Source organism: Talpa occidentalis, unplaced genomic scaffold (genome assembly GCF_014898055.3).
Source record: "Talpa occidentalis isolate TD23 unplaced genomic scaffold, MPIMG_talOcc4v2.1 talOcc4.10, whole genome shotgun sequence".
Taxonomy (NCBI): Eukaryota; Metazoa; Chordata; class Mammalia; order Eulipotyphla; family Talpidae; genus Talpa; species Talpa occidentalis.
In genome coordinates, this window is record NW_023600993.1 from 11,660,644 (window position 1) to 11,684,578 (window position 23,935).

Genomic DNA, 23,935 nt, shown 5'->3' on the forward strand with positions numbered 1-23,935 from the left:
CCAACTAAACAAGTGTTATAAATTATTGAAAAGGCTGCATGAAAGGAATTTTATCCTGTGGTAAATGTGTGCATGATTTATTAACTTTCTGACTCACATGCATAGATTCCAACTTGATTAAGCTGTGAAAATGTAAAGGTCATCATTGGGTTAATGATTTCTAAGGTAGTTCACTAACAACAATTAAAAGAAAACAAATTTCAGAAATGGATATACTTTTGCAAAAGTCCTTCCCCATCAACATGAAATGAGATTCTCAACATGAAATTGGAATCTTCAAGACACTAACTCAGGCTCATTATTAATCCACCCATATTGTCTTTTCTAATTCTAATGGCTTAATGAGAAAAAAAAAGTTCTCTCTTGAGCCTTTCAAACATGAAGAGCATTCCTCAGTTCACTCTGCTTCTATATCACAGACTATAAAAACCAGACATCAAAACAATAACCTTTTCTTCTACTCCTCTCAGACAAGACACACTCCCTAAGCCCTCAGAATAGTAGTAGTTCTCTAAGTTGTGTAGTAACATTACTACTGCTGAAATAGACATCCTTTTCAAGGCCAAACACAAATGATATTGAATCAAATAGTTTTTAGTGAGAGACCAGGAATGTTTCTTGATTCCACAAATATACCATATACTTTCTCCAACATTACACTCAATTTCTCAACACCTAATTTAAAATCTCCACTTCTTAAGATGTTTATAAATTCTCTTTAATATGTTTGTACATAAGCGTACTAATTCAGATACTTTTAAAAGTAAAGTTTCTGGGGTAAATGAAGGGCAACAACACACTACAAAATCAATTTATCCACCAAAAAAAAAAAAAAGAAAGAAAGAAAAGGAATTAATGCCAATATTAAGCTTACAGCTCAAGGATAATTATCACAGATAATAGTGGAGTAGGGCACTCTAAAGTCATAATCCCGCCACTTAACACAATCACAAGTTGGCAAAAACTGACAGAATGAACTTTGGAATCAAAAAGTGCTTAATGACAAAAAAAGGCAACTTAATTTCCGTAAGAAAACATGTGTTATTTTTGTTTACTTGTCTACTGTCTCTTATTCCCCAGTGATGTAGCAATAAGCACTGAGACAGAAGCATGTATTCCTGACATTTCCTCTTGCTGGCCAGGGGGCTAAAATGGACCTTGTTCTTAAAATAGTGTGGTTGTGTGTTTTGGCCTTTCTTGTGTCTTACCTGACACAATTGAAAGATGTGACTTGTGACAATATGAAGGTAGGGGAGGAGTGAGCTTATAGGAGAAAAGTTTTTGTATGCTATTAATGTTGGTAGCAATTCAAACTGCATTGTTATAAAATTTAGGATATTAACTGTAATACCCACAGAAACCACTAATAAGTTCAAATATACAGAAAAAAAAGGGAATTGAGAAGGGAGTCAAAGTATACTTTTAAAAAACACAAAAAGGGGGAGAATGGTGGAATTAAAGAACATAAATCTTTCTCCACCAGTAACCACTTCAAATGTAAATGGATTAAACTCACCAATTGTGTGGCACTGCCATGCAATGGAATATTATTTGGCAACACAAAGCCAGGAAGCACTGTTACAAACTACAACATGGATAAACCTTGAAAACATCAGGAAGTGAAAAAGCCAGACACAAAAGACTACACAGTATACAGCTGCACTTGGATGAAATGTCAAAAACCATCAAGCGGATACCAACAAAGCCGGCAGGTTAGTGCCAGGGTCTGCTAAAGGTAAGGTTTCCTCATGGAAAATGAGAATATTCCAAAACCAGACTGGGGTGATGGCTTCAGAACTCTCTTCCAAAAACCACTGAATAGTACTTTTTAAACATACACATCATAAGAGATGTGAATTCAATAAGGAAAGGAGGGGAAAAAAAAAACCCTGAGGATATGTTGGATGGACCAGAACTTCTGGCACAGACTATGAGCGATTTACCAATGCAGAATCTCAGCCCCAGACCGGCCCATAGCCCCAGACCGGCCCACGCAGTATCCAGGTGATTCCTATGCAAGTTACAAATTAGTATACATTACAAAAAGTATCCAGGTGATTCCTATGCAAGTTACAAATTAGTATACATTGCTCACACAGTATCCAGGTGATTCCTATGCAAGTTACAAATTAGTATACATTACAAAAAGTATCCAGGTGATTCCTATGCAAGTTACAAATTAGTATACATTGCTCTAGGGTAATTCTATATTACAGTGAGAAAACCCTAAGGTCTGAAAATTCTAAGTGGCTTGCCTAAACCCACATAGTTGATTCACTTCATAAGTAGACACGTTTTATTATTTGAATCACAGTTGTTTGTGTCTCCATCAGAAAGGACACATACTGTCTTCTTAGTCCTGAAGTCTGGTATAGTGTTCTATACAGAGTACTCAAAACATTTCTGAATGGCTAATGTGGCTTCATAACACAGACTGATTTTCCCAGAAAGGACTGCATTTTGTCTAAAGTCATTTCATTACCAAAATAAGCAAATTTACAATATCATTACATGCTTATATGCCAGCAAATGTTTGAAAAGGTTCTGTTCTGAAAAAGCCCAGTAAGCCAAATCAGAATCTGAATTTTGCCAGAATATCAAATCTTTCATTGAGTTAATGGGAAATGTGTTTTGTAACCCAGAAAATTAGGATGCTCTGGCACAAAAAGATAGTTCCACGAATGGAGTTTCCCAACACAGAAGATACTTGCTAGTGATTTTCAACCAAAGTGTACAAGAATGTAAGCCTCAAGACAGGAACATAACAACTAAGTAAGATTCTTCTCAAATACCATTAAAAATTAAAATAAAAATCCTCAGGGGGGGAAAAAAAAAAAAACAGAACCTTGAAAATAGGCCTATAGTTCATTTCTTTCTAAGAAATCCCAGCTCCATTTGGGACCCTAAGCCTCCTAAGCTGGGAAGGTTACTGCCACGACACCTATTCATTCCTTGGCTACCAATACTGACACCTACATGTTAATGGGCTATTATGGCCTCTTAATCTAGCTGCCTAACTCCAATTCCATCCCCTCAACATAACCTGCATACTGTGGCCAGATTAAAGTTAAACAGCCTTAGTAAACTGCAGATAACCGATAAGGCTAATTCCTAACCAATGAAATTGTAAGTGTAACTTCATATCCAAGTCCCTTCTGAATCTCATTCCATCTCACATTTTCTACTCTTAACATACTCTACCCCCATATCACATACTGGAATAGTCACAGTGATCTGAACACTGTTGCCTTATTATCTTCTGCATCTCTGCCTAGTACTACTCTTCAATTACCTTCAATCACCACTGCTCCCTTCTCTAGCTTTTCACACTCCATTCTTCGTGCTTTTCTCACTTACTACGTCCTACCTCATTTTATGGTGCATAAACAGTATGTCGCTGATCACTAGAATTCTATCACATCATCATTGTGTCTCCCACCATGCCTAACACACATTTCCATGAGGATGTGTTGATTCACTAAGAAAGACTCCTTGAAAGAGTTTATGGGAAAGATAGATATAACCCTACGGAAAAAACATGTTTATATATGTCAGTTTTTAAATTAGAAAACCAAACACTCAAATCAACTGTGTTAATACTTAAAATTGCTAATGTTTATCCTTTAATTTCCATCCAAGTATTTTCCCCTCTGACAAATAGATCCCCAAATGCTACTGTCTGAATGTTTGTAGTCCCAGTCCCAAAATTAGTCTGTTGAAATCTTAACCCCCAAAGAAGACAATATGAGGAGGCAGGACCTTTTAGAGGTGCTCAGTTCCTGAGGGTACAGTCATGTACCCTATGGGATTAGTTTTCTTAAAAATGACAGTTCTCCTAGTTCTTTCCTCCATGTGAGGACACAGTAAGAAGGCACCAGCTCTGAGCCAGGAAGAGGGCCCTCTCTAGAATGCAATAAGCTGGCACTTTGATCTTGAACTTTCCAGCATCTAGAACTGTCTGAAATAAATTTCCACTGTACACAAGCTATCCAGTCTATAGTATTTTGTTACAGTCATCCAAAAAGACTAATACACCAAACTTACTTCAAACAAACGTAAGTCAGCAGGAACTCTGTCCCCAACAGAAAGGTAAACTGTGTCACCTGGAACCAAGTCTCGTGCAAGCGTATGTTCCAACTTTCCTTCACGCACACTGTAACATGAAACAGAAATGGCCATGGCTGAAAAATGGAATCTGTGCCACGTATTTAAAACAATTCTTTCCAGGGGGGTTTTCTGAGGAAAATACAGAATAATTAGCACTTCTAAAGGAGAGAAGTCAAATATAAGAACCAAGGAAAGGATTATTTTTGTGTTCATGGTAATTAAGATGCTCAAATGACAAAGAAGTATTAAAAACTGGTTATTCAGATACAAAATGAGAAAACTAAAGCAACCTTCTGAATCATTTGGGTCTGTTTGTGCATTCTGTGCCCACAAGAGTGCTTAACATAGCCACACCCACAGAAATATCTGTTGACTGAATCCATGACTCAAGAATCTCAAAATCAGAACTAACTTGGAGTTTTAATAGCATATTTTGTTACGATGAATAGAGCATGAATTTTTCATGCCAGATTAATAGTTTCTACATTATGTATAACAAATCTGGGGTATAATATATATTGCACTAGTTTTATTCAATTTCTGTTTTCAAGAGTAGAAATCCATTATCAGAAACAAGGATCGTACCAATGGCATTCTGGTGGTACAAGTTTACTCAATTCTTCAAGAGATTTTTCTGAACGATATTCCTGTTTAAAAAAAAAAATACAATTAAGAAAAACATTTATAAAGAAATACAAATATGTATGGGTCTATGGACACATTCCAAATTAGACTTAAATATTAATCTCAATCATTATTTAAAATTTCCCCCTTCTTGTCTTTTCTTCTTATCCTTTATTTGTAGATTCCTAACCTCATAAGCTTATCCCTTACTAAACAACATTAAATTGTAGTGACGAGTTTGTAATACTACCAATTTTGCATTTTAATATTCAGTGTGCAAACCTAGGGCCATGTTCTTTATAAGAAATGGAGAAAATGATTAGTATGTCCCAAGAGTATATAATTTTAAGTCATTAAAAGTTAAGGTCATTGATCCTCACAACTGAGAGACTTTTACACTTATTTAAATAACCGTATTTAATAACCACAGAAGTCAAAGAATTAATTGCAAGGAACATTTGTTTTGAAGACCTAAGCCCATGCTAACTGCAAAGGTTTATGAAGCAAGTTTGCTTGGAAAGAACACACATTAAACAAGGAGTCAGGATATGTGACAGTCCTACCTTGATAGATACCATCCCCATCACCCTGAATTATTCACAAAGGGAAATTCTTAGGAACCGTATTCTGTAATGCTCCAGCCTTCTTCAATCCATATACCCAAGAGCTGAGGGGGCCAGAGACAGCATTTCCCTCACTATACTATTTAACCCATGTGTCCATAAGCAGTATCGCTTCACACTACACTACATCACTACTATTTTTGTCTGATGTGTGCACCAAGCACACCAAAGTCTTATTGACTTAAGGTTAAAAAGTAGAAAGGGGGGTGGTGTAAGTGAAAGTTGAGGACTGTTTTGAAAAGGACTGCAGCACTAGTATTGGTCAAAATTCCGCATTTACCACAAACTTTTTCATTAAGAATTTCTGATAGATCATTGATAGTCTTTTGACAATGCATTGTGATAAGTTCTGCTGACAGTAAATAGGATCTTTTTAGGAAAAAATAGTAGCTGTTTATAAAATCCTTCATTGGTTTCACAGGCGCATTTAGTAAAAGGGGTCACAGCTGTACAAGAAACCACACCTACCAATCTGAATCTGGACTTTCCATAAATGTTTTGTGATTCTATCTTGAGTTTTCCACCAAACGAACCTATCATAAAGATATTTAGCAGAGAGTCTCAGCCATCTCATTTAAAGTACATTAACACTCTCCTTGCATATTCACATTGACTAAGTTAAAATCAAAATTTTATGAAGTTGTTTAAGGGTTAGGGCTCTCTACCAAAAAGAGTAAGATACCATAGGGTCTCCATACATAGCAATAACACTGCAGGAATCAGCTGAAGAAAAGTCACTCTAGACCATCTGTAACATCAGTAAAGATGTAAGAGAATTCCAGGACTAGTCCAGTGGGTCACAGCAAAGAATAACTGCCTTGAATAAAGTCTGGAGGGACCTCTGCTGGAATAACCAGTTCCATCTGCCCTGGGGCAACTTTTGTCTGCTCTAACTCAGGAATTCCTAGAAATAGGATCCTGGACAATCTACTGATGGAGTTCATGAACTTGGCACAGATAACTGATTCCTACTGGTTTTTCTATATACTGGGCTGCTACAAAACTATTAACTAAATTAGAGATACCAAATGAGGCCTAGATAATGATAAGAAATACCCAGGGAATAAATTATAGCTATGGAAAACAACCACAATCACTTAAAATATAGTCATAAGATTCAAAACAACATGAACTTCAGGCTCACAACATATATCCTTTTCCCCAAAACTAGAGCAATCCTTCTCTTCTTATTAACCACAATGTGAAGCTTTTAGCTCATAAAATAAGATGTGCCAATATTGTTCTAAAATCTGTGTAAGTTATCAGCTATCTAAAGAAACATAAAGACCAAGCCCATGCTTTATTTCTTCCTAACCTGTCAATAAAAATCCTGACATTATCTCCACATTTTACATCAAATTTTAAGAGGGGTTCCTTTTCATAGATTTTATGTACTGTTTCACTGCCTATGATGAATAGGGAGTTTGACCCAGATTAGAACATTCTTTCAGTCAAAAAGTAAGAAATTTAAATGCTGACTCAATTTTTTTAATTGGGAAATACTGAAAAACCTACTGCTGGATTTTATTTCTATTACTATGCATTTTGTTTATATCAGCTTTAGTTATCTTTAACACCATCAAAAGAACCCTGGATTTTCTTCATGCTATTACCTAAATCAAAGCGGTCAAGTTAGTCCCACAAACTTCCCCGGAGCAGTGTCTATATCTGATATTATTTCAAAAACAAAGAATAAACAATTCTGACAAGCATTACCATCACCCAATACCTACAGATTTTGTCATAAGCCACTAACTTTTTTCAGTAACTGAAAGTGTCATTTTCACACTGGTAGAATTGGCTCTCTACTCACCTGAACAAAGGCAACTGTAACGACAATGAGTATTGCCTAAACAAAACAAAGAAACAATCTTTTAAAATCAGACATTATAACTTCAGAAATAAGTTAACCATATTTTGTTTTTCTGACTATCTGGAGTGCCAAGATACCAAATATTAGCAGCACTGAACTGGGATGGGGAGATACCACAACTGTGCTTCAGGCTTGTCAGGGAAGCACACAGCTTGCCTCCCCTGGTACAGCATCTCAAACTTTTTGAACTCAGGATCCCTTTAAGCTCTTAGAAACAGAAGAGATCTGTTTCTGTAGGTAAATTCTACAATATTTAACACATTGATTACTTCATAGTTATTTGGTTTCAATTTCTACTCATTAATTTATCTAAAAATAATAAACCTATTATATAGTAACACATATAACTTTTCAATGTAAAATACGTTTTCCAAATAAATTATGAGAAAAGTAATAATGTTCTAAAATTTTTCCATCTTTATTATCTACAATCATTCTATTGTAATATGTTGTTCAGGCCAAAGAATATAAAGAAATCCAGCCTCATATTGTTTTTAAAAAAGGGGGGGTAATAATTTAATAGCTTTTTCAGATTATTGTACATATTCTTCTTAGCCACTGCATTGAAATTTGACAAGTGTTACTTAAAAATAATTTGCAATATAGAATCTAAAACTGTATCAATGAATACTCCATAATCTATTATATTATTCATTAATTTATCTTGCATTTTGAATAGGTCTACCACTGATAATTTTATAATATCATGCTCTGGTCACTTGGAACATATTGGTTATTCAAATCTCAAATGTTGACACATTATAGGAAGAAAAAAAAATCACATTCTTTTAAATGACTACTGATCTCATTAGAATGAAGTCTTAAATACAGGACAGCTACTCAGCACATAGAAATGCATAAAATTTTTCTAATTCTACTTGTCATTTAAAAGCTTAAATTTCATCATTGACAACAAATTCTGTGAGTACCTTTTTTCTGAAGTGACAGGCTCACTTCACTCAAAGAAAAAAGCATGCTTGTTATCCAAGTCTTAATATCCATAGCTTGTTTATACTCTTTCAAGGAAAAGGCTAGTTCAGCTCACTACAATCACCTCCCTTGAGGCAACCATCATATGTCAATATGCAAAGGTTCTTTACTACATACTTCCCATTTCATTACACAAGTTGCTTTAAATGTATTCAAAGATCAAGAATAAATAAAATTAGCTTTTAACTGATTTATCAAAAACATTCCTAAGACATACACAATGAAAGAAAACAACAACTACCTGAGCACAGTTTGGTGCTATTGTTCTGATTAAAGTCAAGGCTCTAATAGTTTTACCTGCCATTGTACTTGCACCACTGATGCAAATGTTTACAGTGAAAACACAAATAGCGTTTTAGTTAATGTGGAAGTATGTCTGACCTCACATGCTCCCTGACAGGTACTCAGAGACTCCTGGAAGTCAATAAACAAGAGTTCAAAAACTACAATTCCTACATTAATTCTATTAAATCTTAAGTATTACACATTTACTATAATCAATGTTTGCACTTGCTACAAATTTTTATACTACAATGAAACAGGGGAGCAAGAAGAAAAAAAAAAGATGAGGTAATTTTCAGTGAAAGTCAGAACAACCTAGCTGGAAAAAATAAAATCTTAAATAGTAAATACAGTGTGCATTGTTATGTAACAATTTTAATTTCACAAGTGTCAAGTTTTTGTTCACAGTGAGTGAAAACATTCTAAATTGGAAAATAAAATGAAAATTTAACTGCAAAATTATAAAATATATCTGTGAAATTAAATTGCTAAATAATTTTGACATGTGTCAATTACAGGACCTTTGAACATTACTTGAGATGACTGCTAAATCTGAATGTTAACTAAAAGCAAAATTTGAATGTTAACAAGAAACCTGAAGAGACATTTAGGTGTCTCAATTTACTTTCTAAAAATAAAAGCCAATCCAATTTATATGATCAATCAACAGTTTAACATATACATATATTTTTCTTACCACAGTAATGCTGACAGCATCATCAAATTGATGCATTAAAACACTGATGACTGCAGAAGCCAGAAGTAGCATGATAAGGGGATTTTTAAACTGAAAGTGAAAACAAACACCAATTCAACAATTTTATATGAATGACAGTATTGATCCTTCATATCAAGAGCCTTAAGGAAAAAAAAAAAAACTTAGAATATGATTAGAAATTTCTGACAGTCTACGTTTGGTTTTATAAATCTCTTCAATTAACCAAAAAAAGTGTTAACTACAGTTAAAATTCACCATTTCTTAACAGCTCATTTTCAGGAAGAAAAAAAAAAACTAATTATCAACTCTTAAAACTGAGAATATAGCAATCCCTTAAAGCACACAGTTATTTTTAGTATATTAATTTAATAAACACTGTTCTGAATTTGTGAGGCTAGCTAGCAAGCTATGATTTTTAAGCTAAATATTTAGGTTAAACACTGAGTAGAGCTGAGATTCAAATATTCCTCAACATTCCTATACCAACGTAAATTAGTACAGACTGGAATTCTGTGGTTAACCCATACATTACAGGAATAACTCCCAGGGCAACCAGGAACAGACAGTAACATTCTCTCCACAGAAGAAACTCAAGACATTCCTAACACTGGTTTTCCTCATGTCTACTTAGCCAAGGCAATGGTGTCCAGAGAAACAGGACCACAGCACCAACCCAATCAGGCAGCACTTAAATGACCAAGCATTAATTCTAAGGACACCCCAAATTCTTCCAATTGGACTTCCTACCCCTTAAACATCACAGCTCTGCTGCCAGAAACGCCTCCTCTGATGAAGCAGTGCCAACTGCTGTCAAAGGCACAGAGCAACTGGGCAACAAAGTAGTCATCCCACATAGAGTCCCAGCCCTGAGACACCGAGACGCTAGGTGAGATGCTACCACTTCCCACGCTGTTTGTGGCTCCAACCCTAGTGGTCCCACCCAACCCTGTTTCACATCAGAATCACTTGAAAAGAATATATATTAAAATATATTTGCTAAAAATAAGACAGATTGAAGGTTCTTTTAATATCTAAAATACCAGTTTTTCTATTTTAGACAAACTTCCTTGCAAAGTTATGACCAATACTTTTGGGCTCATTAATAGCAATGGCCCTTTAGAAAAGTTAAACACAGATCCCTTGAAAATAAAGTACCTTCAGGTTAGAAGGGATTAGAAATTTTCTTTACTAAAAATAATCTGTTTCACAAACTAACCCTTCTAGTTGAAAGCTGGCCACAAGACTCTTAATTGAATAAATAATACTAATGTATCAAGATAAGAAAAAACCCTACAGCCTTAGGAAATTGTACAATATAATTAAAAACAGCCGTCATCTATTGACAGCTTAACCTCATACTATAGATAAGGTTCTGAGGATAATAATGATCATACAGCTACTAAGAAATAAAGGTTGAATTTATAACCAGGCAGTTCTAGATTCAAATTACCTAACTTATTTTTACTAATTTCCTAAGTTGGCAGTATCATTTAAAAAAAATTAGCATTCCTATAAATAAAAAGTATGACAGGCACATACAAAAGAAACTGTTAATGTTACACTACATGAAGCATCGTCTTCATATAGTAATGGTTTAGTAATAGAGTTTTGCAACTTAAATATATTTTAAAATAAATGGTTTTAAAACTAAGTGTAAAAACAACAGGGCTTATATATCCATAAGCCCTTTAAGATTCACACTAAAAGAGATAGACATTCCAGTATAATAGAAAATCCGAAGAGAAAATCTGTAAAAGATTATTTCCTTTCTTTGTAAGTAACTTCACAAAAGTAAGCAACTATACTAACAAAACTACATGTAAACTACACAGCAGAAGAGGAGATAAAGCCATCTCACCTGAGAAATGTACTTCTTCCATAGTGGCTCACCCTCGCTGATATCAAACTCATTCCAGCCATGGAAGGCTCGCCTGTGGCTGACCTCACTTTTGTTCAGACCATTCTGAAGATCAGCCTATTCAAGTTTACATACAAAAGTAATTGAAAGTGTTAACAGAAAGCAAAAGAAGAAAAACACAGGCATATATACTAGATGGTCCTGTGTATAAGAACTTCTACAAAAATCAAAACTAACCGGAAGTGACAGCATACCCAGAGGTTGCCTAGAGCCAGGGGAAACACACTGGGACAGAATAACTTTAAAAGGACATGAAAGAACTTTCCAGAGTGATTAGAAGTGTTCTATAGCTTAACTGTGGTGGTGGTTACATTTCAAATGCAGATGTATACTTAACATGGGCACAATGTGTTTTATGTAAATTATACCTCAATAAAATGATATTGTCTTTTTTTAATAAGCAACAATATAGTGTTTAATAAGCAAATAAGCAAACTTGTGATTTTTCTCTGGGTCAAAAGTAACAACAAACCAGTCACAGGACTTAATGAGAAAGAAAGTATCAGTATATTTTAAGCAACTTCCTTTGTTTTCCATTGTTGATGACTGTTTTCTAAAATTTGTTTCTCCAAAAGAAAATTCAATGGATCATAATGGTCTTTCCTGTTCTCTACCTGTCAAACCCTGAGGCTGGGATAACTTTTTGTTCTTCAATTACATAATTATTTCAGGCAGAAAGTTGTGGTTCCTAAATTAACTCAAAATAATGACATTAGATGAACTCATTCTTAGGACATTTTATGTTCTATGCACACCACCTACATCCCTCAGTCACTGTCGCTCATTATTTTTGTAATTATTATTAAACAATGAAATTATCTGCATACCTAAAATAATTAGTTTTTCTGGCCAAAAGCTTTTATAATAGGGTTTAGTAATAGAGTTTTGCAACACTTAAATATATTTTAAATAAATGGTTTTAAAAGTATAAAAACAACAGTCTACCCCCCAAAAAAAAACTCAAAAAGGGTCATTCAGTGCTTTTCAAGCCATCACTAAAATACATACACAAGAAAAAAGAAAAATATTCTTTTCTTTGTGTTTCATTAGGATGTGCTCTTAAAAACTAGGAAGAGATTAAATTACATAAGCAGCTCAAGCTTATTTGCAGATCTGAACTTGTACTTAGCTTTTACTTCACCTTAAAAACACTTAAAAGAAACAAACTCCTAAGTCTACTCATGTGAATGAAATTCTTAAGCTAACCCAGTTCTCTTCACAGAGCACCGTCCCCACAATACTGCTGATCTAGCATCACAGCAGCCAGTCAAGTAACATCCTGTCATTGTGCGCAGTTATTAGCGTATATTCCTCCCCTGTATCACCACACCTCAGAACCACAACAGCCACGTTTAACTAGTGGTCAGTATCTCGACTGGGCGGAGCAAATTTTCTGTAATAACAGAAGATTATTTCTGTAGGCAGGGCCTCCGTGACTGAAACTGGCCTTCTGGTCCTTCCTCCCCTACCAAGCACTTACTTGGAGGATGCTGGCAACTTCACTGACTGGTAATTCGCTTGCTTTCTTTGATGTCAATACAGGAATCATTGTCTCATTTTCACCATTAGGTATTTTTTGAAAACGTGCAACCTAGGAAATTAAACCAAAGGAAAACTATTAAATACACCAGACAATTATAATGCTCTCTAGAATAAATGAAAAAATGTTCACAGCAACTTACTTTCCAGTTAGAGAACAAATATTTTCAAAAATCATAATGAATATCAAACCCTAGTATTTTATACTAACCATGTGTTCTTTTCCAGAAAGCCCATTTCAAAAATTAAGCTACCAGACAGCTAAAAATACTATTTCTATACCAATAGCATCACTATAAAACACAAATATCCTGTCTAACAAATCTTGATGATTACATGTAGTCATAGTCCTCTGAACTCATTGTGTTTAACACAAGAGACAAGGAACAGCTAAGCTGTCTCCATTGTAACTACTGTTCATTTCTTAACATCCCAGAAAGGACACTTGCCTATTCACTCCTCTAAAGCACGATGACAGCCAATCAGACTTAATCAGATCCATTCCCAAACTAGATGAAAAACAAAACCCAACAGAGTCCAGACAAACAGGATGCACAGGTTAACAAAGATGCCCAATGAACAAGCAAAGGCAGAGAAGGTTTGGTAACCAGGGTATATATTTAATATACAAGTAAATTGCTACAGAAAACTGTTTAACACAATTCTAGAAAGAACTCCCCAATCCAAACTTGTCTTGGGTCCTGAAATTCTTTATAGACAAAAGCTCTCCATTACTGAAACTTTAAAAAAGAAAACATCTCAGGGCCATCCTGGCGGTGCAAGGGATTATAAGCACAGCACTGTGAAGCTATCCGCAGCCTCTGCAGCATAAGTTCGATTCCCGATCCCCAGCTGGCCAGGGAGCTACCCACATGACGTAACAGACCTCTCCTGTCTCCCAGGCTGCTCCCCTCAGCAGTGTATTTCAGTAGATCTGCCTATTCTGCTTCCCACTCTGTCTCAAGTGAATCCTCTCACCCATCACACCTCTGACTTACACCCCAGTTCTTGTGTGCATAAATAAATAAAATAAATCTTTAGAAAACAAAATAAACAAGCAAAAAACTATGTGAGGCAGGAGACAGGATCTGGGGAGGCTACACGGTCCTGGACATTCACTCAGGCAAGGCTGACCAGGTCACTGTGGAGCAAAAAGTAGCACTTTCTCCACTAGAGATGCAAGGGGAAGGTCACCTCCCCACACTCTGATAGTGACGGTCCCTGTCACTAAGAAGGAACCCCAGTGCTCCTTTAGATGAAATAGTTTCCATCACGTTAGGGTAACAACCCTCTCGGCTAATGATAGGGAATTCATCATGAAGAGGTCACAAGCAAGAGAAGATCACGAGTTCAAGAGATGGAATGACCTCACAGAAAGAAGAACAGAGACAGGACCCCAGCCCCTTAATTAAGCTGGGTTCAAACTGCTTCAACAGAGCCTCTACCTGTTTTCTGGGGAGCAGCACATAGACCCTGTGCCTAATCCGACCCCACCCCACCCCCACCGCTGCGGAGGCTGCACTGCATAAGCCTGAATAAATTTTCACTTGGTACCTGCAGGACTCAATTATTTCTATTTCTTGAAGAACTGAAGAGCCCAGATTCCAGTAACAAAATCACAGTAAGATACCACTAGGATGGCTAACATCAAAACACGACAATACAGGTGCTAGTGAATACAGAGATATATAGGGACCCTCATACATTGCTGGTGGAATTGTTCAAGGCGCAACCACTAAAAAGAAAAAAGGTGCAACCATGATGAAAAGGTCTGGCAGCTATTACATATACTGTGCAAACCTGTGAGCTTCCCTGCTAAATGAAGACAACATTTTCAGCTCAAAAACAATCTTAAATAATTTAATAATGGTTTGATTTTGAGAATTATGAAATACAAGTAAAATCACTAACTTTAGCTGAAGATATTCATCTTAATCATCTCAAGGTAACCCGATTCAGGAGACGTTATCACTTGTATTATGAAAGCTCATTATCTATGGTCTCAAACACTAGATATTGTTTACTTACTTCCTACCTGGCCTTAAAACCCTGGACTTAACCATATTTTAATCTCTTCATGCTTGCTTTACCTTCATTTTGACTAACAGCATTTATCTGGCATAGGCCTTGGATTATTTAACTCATGTACACACCCCCACCTCATGTGTGGGCGCACGCACGCGTACACACACACACACACACACACACACAACCACACAGACCATAGTTTCTACCCTGTGGGGATGAATAACTCAGTTGGAGAGCCCCATCATACCAACAAAAAGCTGCCACAAGAGTGTCACATTACCATGGTGGCAATTAAGTCTGAAAACTCCCAGAGAGAGACCAATGCAGCCTGGCATTTTGAGAAAACTTACCTGTGTTAAGTCTTGAAGACCAGATGGCAAAGAATGGCATAAGACGTGCCATGGAAGTGTTCCAAGTGAGAGAAGAACACCAGTAAAAGCCATAGCTATGGAAATCGTATTTGTATGTGTCTAGATCAATATGGCCAGAAAGAAATAAGTGTTTTATTATGCAACTCTACGTCTAGTAAATGACCCTTGTCTACCTAGACAGTAAGACAAACTGTAGTGTTTTTAATTGCATGCCATGTAAAAACTGCAGAAACATTTAGATGTCTAGCATGAATAAGTAATTTAAATATGGGGTCTGATACAAATATGAGGATCTATTACAGACCTACTGAACCCAAATCTGCATCTTACCAGCATTCCCACATGATTTGTAGTCTATGCACTACACTATGCACCAGTTTCCAACTCTGACACAAATCAGAACTGCTAGCAGATTGCTATGAACTGAACACCCCTCCCCCAAATTTCATATGTTGAAGTCCTAGCCCCCAATGTAGTGGCATTTCATCAGGGGGCTCTTCGTAGATAATCAGCCCACGAGCACAGGCCCCTTGAGGTGGAATCACTGCCCTTATAAGAGATGCCAGAGAGCTTGCGTGTGCACGTGTAGCCTCAGTGTCTGCGCCTCTGCTTTCTGTGTCTGTCTCCACAATGTGTGCACACAGAACAAAGACAGTCAGCGACAAGCCAGGAAGAGAGCCCTCACCAGGAAGTGAACTGGACAACATCTTGATCTTGGGCTTTGCAGTCTCCAGAACTGTGAATGATAAATGCCAACTAAGTCACTCAGCCTATATAGGATTCTGTTAGAGCAGACAGAAGAGTGAAGACTACAAGAAGGTAGAGGTCTTTTTTTTAGTTTTAATCCATGTGTCCAGGCACGAACTCTGAAGAGTGTGAATTAATAGGTCTGGGTGGTGACAAAATATTATTTTTAGTTCCCCAGGGAGGGTTCTAATGTGAAGCCAAAGTTGATATACAGAGTTGGTCTAGAGGATGTGGTGGAATGGCATGGCTACAGTAAACTCAAAGAGTATTTTACTTTTAAAAGGTAAATACCTTCTAAAATGAGTTACCACCATATTAAAAACTCTCCCTAGGGAAAATTAGTTTTATATATTGTGACTTTATTCATCACACAGATAGAAACATAGTTTTAAAAAGCAAGTCAGCAAAGGGAGCCCAAATTACCCAACAGAGGTCGAGTCATGGGGGAAAACAAAATATTTTACCTCTGCAAAGTTCAGGAATATTAAATAAGGGTTATTAAAATTTTTCAGGTCAAGTCTTGACAACAAAAGTTTTCCAAGTTTCACTTGCAAGTAGTCAGAAAGACATCCACTGCCCAAGAAAATCAAGTGTGCTGGGCACTGAAGCTGAAAGAACCAAGTACCTCTCTTCATTTAACACTTATATGGGAAAGTAGGTTTGGCCTAGCAACTAAAAGTCAAAGCCAACAATGCCATTAAGCAAATGCGAAGAAGGCATAAACAGGCAGAAGAAAACACAGAAGGTAGAACAAGACAACACTAATGACAGCAGTTCCAAATCAGGAACTCCTGGTTCACAGTGATCTACAAAAATCAAGCAGACCTGCTCAGCTTAAGAAGCAATTGCCTGTTGATGAAAGTCAAAAGTGAATGACTAAATAATTTCACCTAGATGTGGCTGTAATTACTCAAAGAGAAACTTATGAGCATAAAACACATGCCGGGTAGAAGGCAGAATTTGCCATTTTGGCATCTATTTGCACATCCTATTTGTGGAAAAGCCTGAGACACTATCATTAGTAATTAATATTAGTCCCAAAGATGCTGAATGATTCCAAGTTTCTTTAATTGATCTTTTGATAAGAACAAGCCATTGAGTATTTTTCTATAATGCTACTTAAGTTGATTTATAACTGCTATATTGTTGTGGGGAAAAGATCAGGGTGAGGCCAGGAACATGTGGGTGAAAGAATTCACCAGACACAGAATGGAGACCAGAACAGGTGAATTTGTTGACATGCACTGCTAAGACAAGCCGTGAGCGAGACAGAGGACGTCTGCGTGCTAAGGAGCATTTTGAGGCTCTCTTCTACACTGTTTTCACAGGCTCTCTACCTTGGTGCAGGCGCCAGTTTGCACCAGTCATTTGCTGGGTGTCTGGTCTCCAGCACTGGTCTTTGACACAGAAGCATGTTCTCACCTCTATTTCTCCATTACTGGAGTGGGGCTGGTTTCTCTGGTCATGGTGGCCTGTTTCATGGCCTTGCCCCAAGGCAGCCTTCTCCATGCCCTTATCTATTCCAGCCTCCCAAGCCTACCTGCTGGGTCAGGAGTGAGGGCTTAATTTAAACCTTATTCAGTTCTACGCCAACAATGATAGCATTCTTAGCTGGGTGGGATAACAGTATAATGCAGGAGAGAGGAAACCAAGTCCTCTTCAGACCTGATTAGACACCACAGGTCCCAAGTCCCACTCCAACTTCAAACAACAGTTTTGCCTTTTTGCATGTTTCGACTTTAGCAAGACAAAGTATTTAAACTAAGCGCTTTCCGGATTTAAAGGGGTGGGGGCACATTCCAGCACAGTGGTTCTCAAACTTACCAGTGAGCATAAGAATCCCTAGGAGAGCTTGCTAAAACACAGGTTACTGGGCTCCAACCCCGGAGTTTATCAGCAGGTTTGGGGGAGTCCCAGAAAGCACAATTCTAACCAGTTCTCAGGGAATGTTGATGCTGCTGTCCTTTAGGAGCCTAGTGTTCACACTCAACTCGATCCCAACTTACAATCTCAGTTCCATGTCTTGCCAGCTATGTGACCCAGAACAACTTATTTAACTTCTTTGTGTCTTTTTTCAAGTGAAAAAAATAATGCCCATTTTTATTTCAAAAGAAACTCAAAGAAAACCATTTCTAAAACATGTGGCTGATGTATATTCAGCTACTAGCTCCCATCCCCTAGATCTAACCCTAACCTGGATTTTGTCAACTCTGCAAAGTTCTTAGTAAGACTCAGAATCAAAATACTACCAGGAAAAAAAGCAAACAAACTGGGATAGTCTGCCCTTATGAACAATTACATGGCAACATAAAAGCCCTGTATCCTGACACATACCTGTACAAAAAGATGACAGAAATGATCAGAATAAGAATTTATTTGATCATCCATTAATTAGAATCTTTACAAGGACAAGGCAAGTCCATGTACTTCACCTTTCCAAGTGGTGAGGTTGAGGTTTCCAATCACTTGAAACTATTTTATTGGCAAAATGTGTCTGCCATGTAAGCAGGAAAAGTCCATCTGTCCTTGACAAGGCTCGTCAGGGATCAGACTGCTGGCATGGAGCAGAGAAGAAGCCGGCAAATCTCGGAGTGGACGGAGCAACAGCTTAGTGATCGATCACTGTTCAGCCCCGCCAGTAAGAAAGGCTGACGTGGGCAGGCAAGGGCACTATAAAGAGCTCGTTCTTATGAAATCAGACCTGACCTGAGAAGCAGGTTCAGCAACACCCTAAACAAAAAGTGAAAAGCCCACAGTGAAGCACTGTATCTAAGGCCACATCTGTAACTAATTCAGAAACACCTACAAACACCCCCTGTCATATCTAAGTTTTTCTATCTATTCCTGACAAATTAACCGACACAAAAAACTGTCTTACTATCTAAAAGGCAAGATGAAACATGACTTGCAAACCTAAGGTGTCTTTAGAATCAGCTGAGCAGGAAGTGTTTCTTACACGGATACGGATGCTATGAAGTATTCTTGGTGAAAAAAAATTAAAGCATAATCTGACTGATGGTAACTAGGTCTACAGCAATTGTTCTCAACCCTGACTGCACACAAAAATCACCTGGGAGCTTTGAAAAATTCCTACAACCAGAGCTCCAGACCAATTAAGTCCAAATCCCCAGTGATCATGGGTCACAGGGATAGATTTTTTTTTAATCTCTTCAAGTGAAAACATACAGCGAGTTCCTGTAACACCCCTCTCCTGCATAATTTATAGGACATCTAGGAGGCAGAGGAGCACATTCAATTACTTCAAAAGAATGCATTCTGCAAAATCCAGGTGGTGGGTGATTCTACTGGACAAAAAAAACCTGATTCTGTTAAGAAATAAACTGTAAGGAAAAAGAAGGGACATTTTTAGACTAAGAGATACGTCAACCATTCTTAGTATGTGGTTGTTATTTCTATCTTGATTCAAACTTTTTAAAATTTAATTCAAGATGGCAGTTGCCATTTAACTTGTCTGTTAGTCTCCTCAAATCTGTAACAGTTCCCCTCAGTTCTTTTGTCTTTCAGGACCTTGACACTCTGAAGAGTACAGCAGGTTGCTTTGTAGAATGTGCCTATTATACAAATTACAACTTGGATTTATTTGATTTTCTAATTCGATTTCGGCATTATGGGGGAGAGAAACACCACAGATGAAATGTATCTTTCTCAAAACATCAAATCAATAGCCACATGATGTAATAAACTGAATTGTCTCCCAAAATTCACGAAGCTTCACCGCCCACAAAGTGATGGCCTTTAAAGACAGGGCCATTAAGGAGGTCATTAAGGTTTCAAATGAGGTTACAAAGGGCGGGGCCCTACCCCCAACAAGACTGGGTCCTTATAAAAGAGAGAAGGACACACCAGAAGCAGGCAGACAGAGAGGAAAGCCATAGGAGGAAACCAGGAAGACTGCACCATTCCCGGGAGGCTTCACCAGAGACCAACACCGTCAACAAGCTGATTTCAGCTTCGGGACCTGAGAGAGCAGCAGGCTTCCGCTATGAAGCCACTCAGTCTACAATAGGTAGTCTGTGAGGGCAGTCTGAGCAGATAATACAATAATGTTTGTCCCATTAGTGGTGGTGACGTTCATCTTGATCACTTGAATAAAGTGTTATCTGGGAGGTTTTCCTACTATCTGAAGTTACTATTTTCCCTTTCATATGTAGTAAGTACAGAGGTATTTTGAAACTATGTAAAAAATGCTGTGTCTCATCATACTTTACTAAGTAACTCCTGCCTGAAACAATTACTACTATGTTGCTACACCAAATGGTGATTTTTCCAATTCCACCATTTACTCTCCCAGCAGTAAGGGGAAAAACTTTCCCTTTTTCCCTTTGTGTGCGCCTTTTATAGCATAGATTCCTACTGGGGTTATAAGGTCTATGACTGTTCATTTTGTTGCTCAAATTGGTCCGGTTTTGGCTGATGAAGAGGCTGAACAGCTGCCTCTTATGTCTCCCTGACATGTCCTCACTGATTTTGGGCACGTGCTTTACTTCCTGCACCATCAACTCATCTTTGTCTTTCCCCAAGCCCAGCATTAATATTAGTCATCTCTCCAGAAAGCCTCAGTTCTTTATTGACCAACAATACTCAGAAGTGTCACAGCGCCAAGCCTTCATAGTAGACCCAGTTAAGGAACACATCCACAGACACACACCTGTCTACATGAAATTCCACGGGCGCTGCTGAAGCTGCCAAGCCCACTCTAACTCCACACGAGTTCACTTTCACCTTCCCCTTTCCCTTATTTTTTCCTCTCTTTTCTCTAACAGTGAAAAACCTGACTTTCATTATCACCATTATATAGAGCATATGCCAGAAAACAGAACAGTCTTTAAATTTTGACAATACCACTGTGCAGAGAAATCTACTAATTAGAATACCCCATTTGTGCACAGTGCTTTTCGTCTTTAGTTTCAGGTTTGTTTATAGCTCTTTTTGTCAAAAGCCTTAGATTATATAGTCAAAGTCTTGCATTCCAAGTGACTTAAATTAGTTCTTCCCATGCCTACCCTTCAGTGTGGTTATTCTGTTCATTTGAAACAGTTTCATTTGTTTCTGCTTGCATTATTCCATTTGGGATTTTTCCCTGCCCCGTCCCCCATCCTTACTCATGTTGAGGATATGAAACATTAACTTCGTTCTTTACTCAAAACTATTCAAAACAGGTGAAATCAAGGGAGAAATCAATGACTCTTTCATTCTCTCTACCCCAAGCTCTCTTTGTGGCCAATCTCGTTAGTTTCTATTTTCCGTTTTGTGCAAATGGGCAGATGTTTTATATTTGCTTATCTCCTCTTTTGTCTAGAGTAACATAGGGTCTCTTTCACACAAAAGGAGATACCTGGAGATCACCTCTTCAGTTCAGAAAAGGTCTTCATTCTTTTCACTGCCATATAGTATTCTGTTGGGTGGCTATGCCATTTATTCAGCATCCCTCCTACTTGCGAGCTGCAAACAATGTTCCATGAATAATCATATTGCCGAAGGTATACCTTCAGGGGAAAATTCCTAGGATTGAAACTGATAAATTAAAAGGCAAATACAAGGGAAGTCTGTTGAATATTGCCAAGTTCTCATAAAGGGTTGTACTAACTTGGCTTCCTATCAGGAATATATGTCTGTGTCCTTATAGCCTTACCAATGATGGATTGTTAGACTTTAATTTCTGCCAACCTGATAACTAAAAATGGCATCTGTGTATTTTAACTTACCTTTCTCTAATTATGAGTTTGAAATCATTTCATATGTTTAAGTGTCATTTTTATGTTTTTGGAGGGTATTTTATGTATTTTGATCAATTTTCTGTCAGCTTACTATAGTTTAATGCTCTCAATTTTTTTTTTCCTAATCATTAAGATTACTTCAACCTTTTGGTGTGCTTGCAAGATGCTTTAGTGTAAAGTAACTTTTTTTTTTTTTTAAGATTTATTTATTTATTTATTTATTTATTTATTTATTTATTTATTTATACATGCACTGGGTACAGTCAGAGCACGGGAGGGTGAGAGAATTCGCCAGAGCAGGGAGCAGAGCAGGCAGAAGGACAGAAGCTGAGGGGAGCAGCGGGCGGCAGGAGAGGTCTGCGCGCCATGTGGGACCCTTCTCCGGTGGCCGGGGAGCAGCCGGAAATCGAACCGGCGCTGCAGAGGCTGCGGGCAGCTTTGCAACCCAGCGCTCAACCGCTGCGCCACCGGGGAGGCCCTAATGCTTTATATATTATGTTCTTTATATATTATGGATCTTAGCCCCGTATCTATATGATGTTGTAAATATTTTCTCCTATTCTGTTAGATATCTTGGCTAGTTCTACCAAAAAGTTTTGGCAATAGTGGCAAAGATTGCAAAATATCATGAAAGTAATTAATGCCACTGCACTGTACACTTAAAAGTGGGTAAAGTGACCAATTTTATATCATAAATATTTACTATACTTTAAGAGGAAAAACCACTCCATCCTTCCCCTCCAAAATAATCCAAAGAACTGGACTGCAACATCTAGAAATTAACCAACGCTGACTCTAGTTTTACTCTGGCACACATTATTACAAATATTTACAAATCAGTTGGGAGGTTTGATCAACTCCCTGTAAATGAAACTTGTAATGCAGAATTCACATGCATGATCACAGTCATATCCTCAAATATCTAAGAGTGTAAAGATGAGGGTTTTCTCTTCATGCAATCCTACATCTAAGCACAAACAAAAAGGTGGCTGTTCTCCAAAATGAAAGCACACAAACTGGAACAGAGGTTTTTATCAACCAAAGTCCTGGTATTTCCTTCTCTAGTTCTATTCCTTCCAATTTAGTATTTTAAAGTATTCCCTCAATCTACAACTTTCTCTCTCTCCCAAAGTAAATACTTTCATGTTTATCTGCTAATTCATGTTTATCAGAATACTAAGTACTTTCTTAAAATAAAAAGTCTAAAAATAATAAAGACTGTGACAGCTACAAACCCACTACCTTCCTTTCTATGCATCTAGTTCATTATACATTCAATAGTGTTTTACATGGAGACATTTTTTTCCCCTGAGCCACTCAGTCAATGTTTAACTATGGTATTAAATGTTGGTAGTCCTCTGCTACACTTAAAGCAATCCCCTACCCCACCAGAGCGATTTTTTTTTTTGTTCTTCCCCAGTTTCTTTCACAAATATAATTCATTTCTTATCCCATTATGACACCAGAAGCAAAGAATGGGATTACTGACACATTTCAAGTTTACCTATATTCATTGATTACTTCTACCTTGAAAAAAACTTCTATATACAAACTTCTTGAACAGTAAAGCAACTCTTAAAGTGCTTTCTAAGTTTGCACTTTTATGGCAACAATGCATCAAAAAATCAATCACAGGGGCCTCCCCGGTGCTGCAGCAGGTTGAGCACTGCTCTGTGAACCTGTCCGCAGCTTCTGCAGCGTGGGTTCGATTCCCAGCCAGCCAGGGAGAAACCCACATGGCGCAGCAGACCTCTCCTGTCTCACCCACTGCTCCCCTCAGCAGTGTCTTCAGTCCGTCTGCCTGTTCTGCTCCCTACTCTCTCTAGTGAATTCTCTCACCACCACCACCCCGCGCCTCTGACCTGTACCCCAGTTCTTATATAAAAATATCTTTTTAAAAAAAAAACAACCACATTCTCTTGTCAAATTTTCATCCACCTGATCACAAGTTTCAGTCGATTTTTTAAATGTCCAAGTAAAATAAAATCAGACGAGTTTAATTTTAATTTCACAGTACTCTTTAAGCAAGATTCATAAATACACTGTGGCATTCATTCCCAGCTGTTGTCTGCTGAATACAATTGTAAACCATCTGTAGTCCAACTGAAACTAAAGTCTTACATAAAATGAATAAACCAATCCAAAGGAGCTCACATTTTTAATCTGCGCACCTTAAAAAAAAAAGTCCTTTATTCAATAGTTAGGTTTATTCTTTGTAAAATTCACTCCTCAGCACATTGCTTCTGCTACCCAATGACCTTAGCTGCTTCCAAGGACACCATCAGGGAAATTAATTCCTGATCAGTACACACTAACAAAAGCCATGTTTTTAAAAAACAATCCTTAAGATGAGTGAGGAGGGCAGGCATTTTGTATA

General features: G+C 37.4%; 1 protein-coding gene across 5 annotated transcripts in view; it reads right to left on the reverse strand.

Annotated features, from left to right (window-relative positions):
• ATP2C1 (ATPase secretory pathway Ca2+ transporting 1) overlaps positions 1-23,935 on the reverse strand; it is a 105,488-nt gene that overhangs the window by 35,711 nt on the left and 45,842 nt on the right. For all 5 annotated transcript variants that reach the window (XR_008549547.1, XM_054689080.1, XM_037524400.2 and 2 more), the window contains 6 exons: positions 12,616-12,726; positions 11,076-11,192; positions 9,197-9,286; positions 7,168-7,203; positions 4,693-4,754; positions 4,045-4,153 (listed from right to left, as the gene is read on the reverse strand). Coding sequence is in view for 4 of the 5 variants with exons in the window: in XM_054689080.1 (XP_054545055.1) it covers positions 4,045-4,153; positions 4,693-4,754; positions 7,168-7,203; positions 9,197-9,286; positions 11,076-11,192; positions 12,616-12,726 (525 nt within the window). In the remaining variant the exon portion in view is untranslated. The remainder of the gene's footprint in view (positions 1-4,044; positions 4,154-4,692; positions 4,755-7,167; positions 7,204-9,196; positions 9,287-11,075; positions 11,193-12,615; positions 12,727-23,935) is intronic.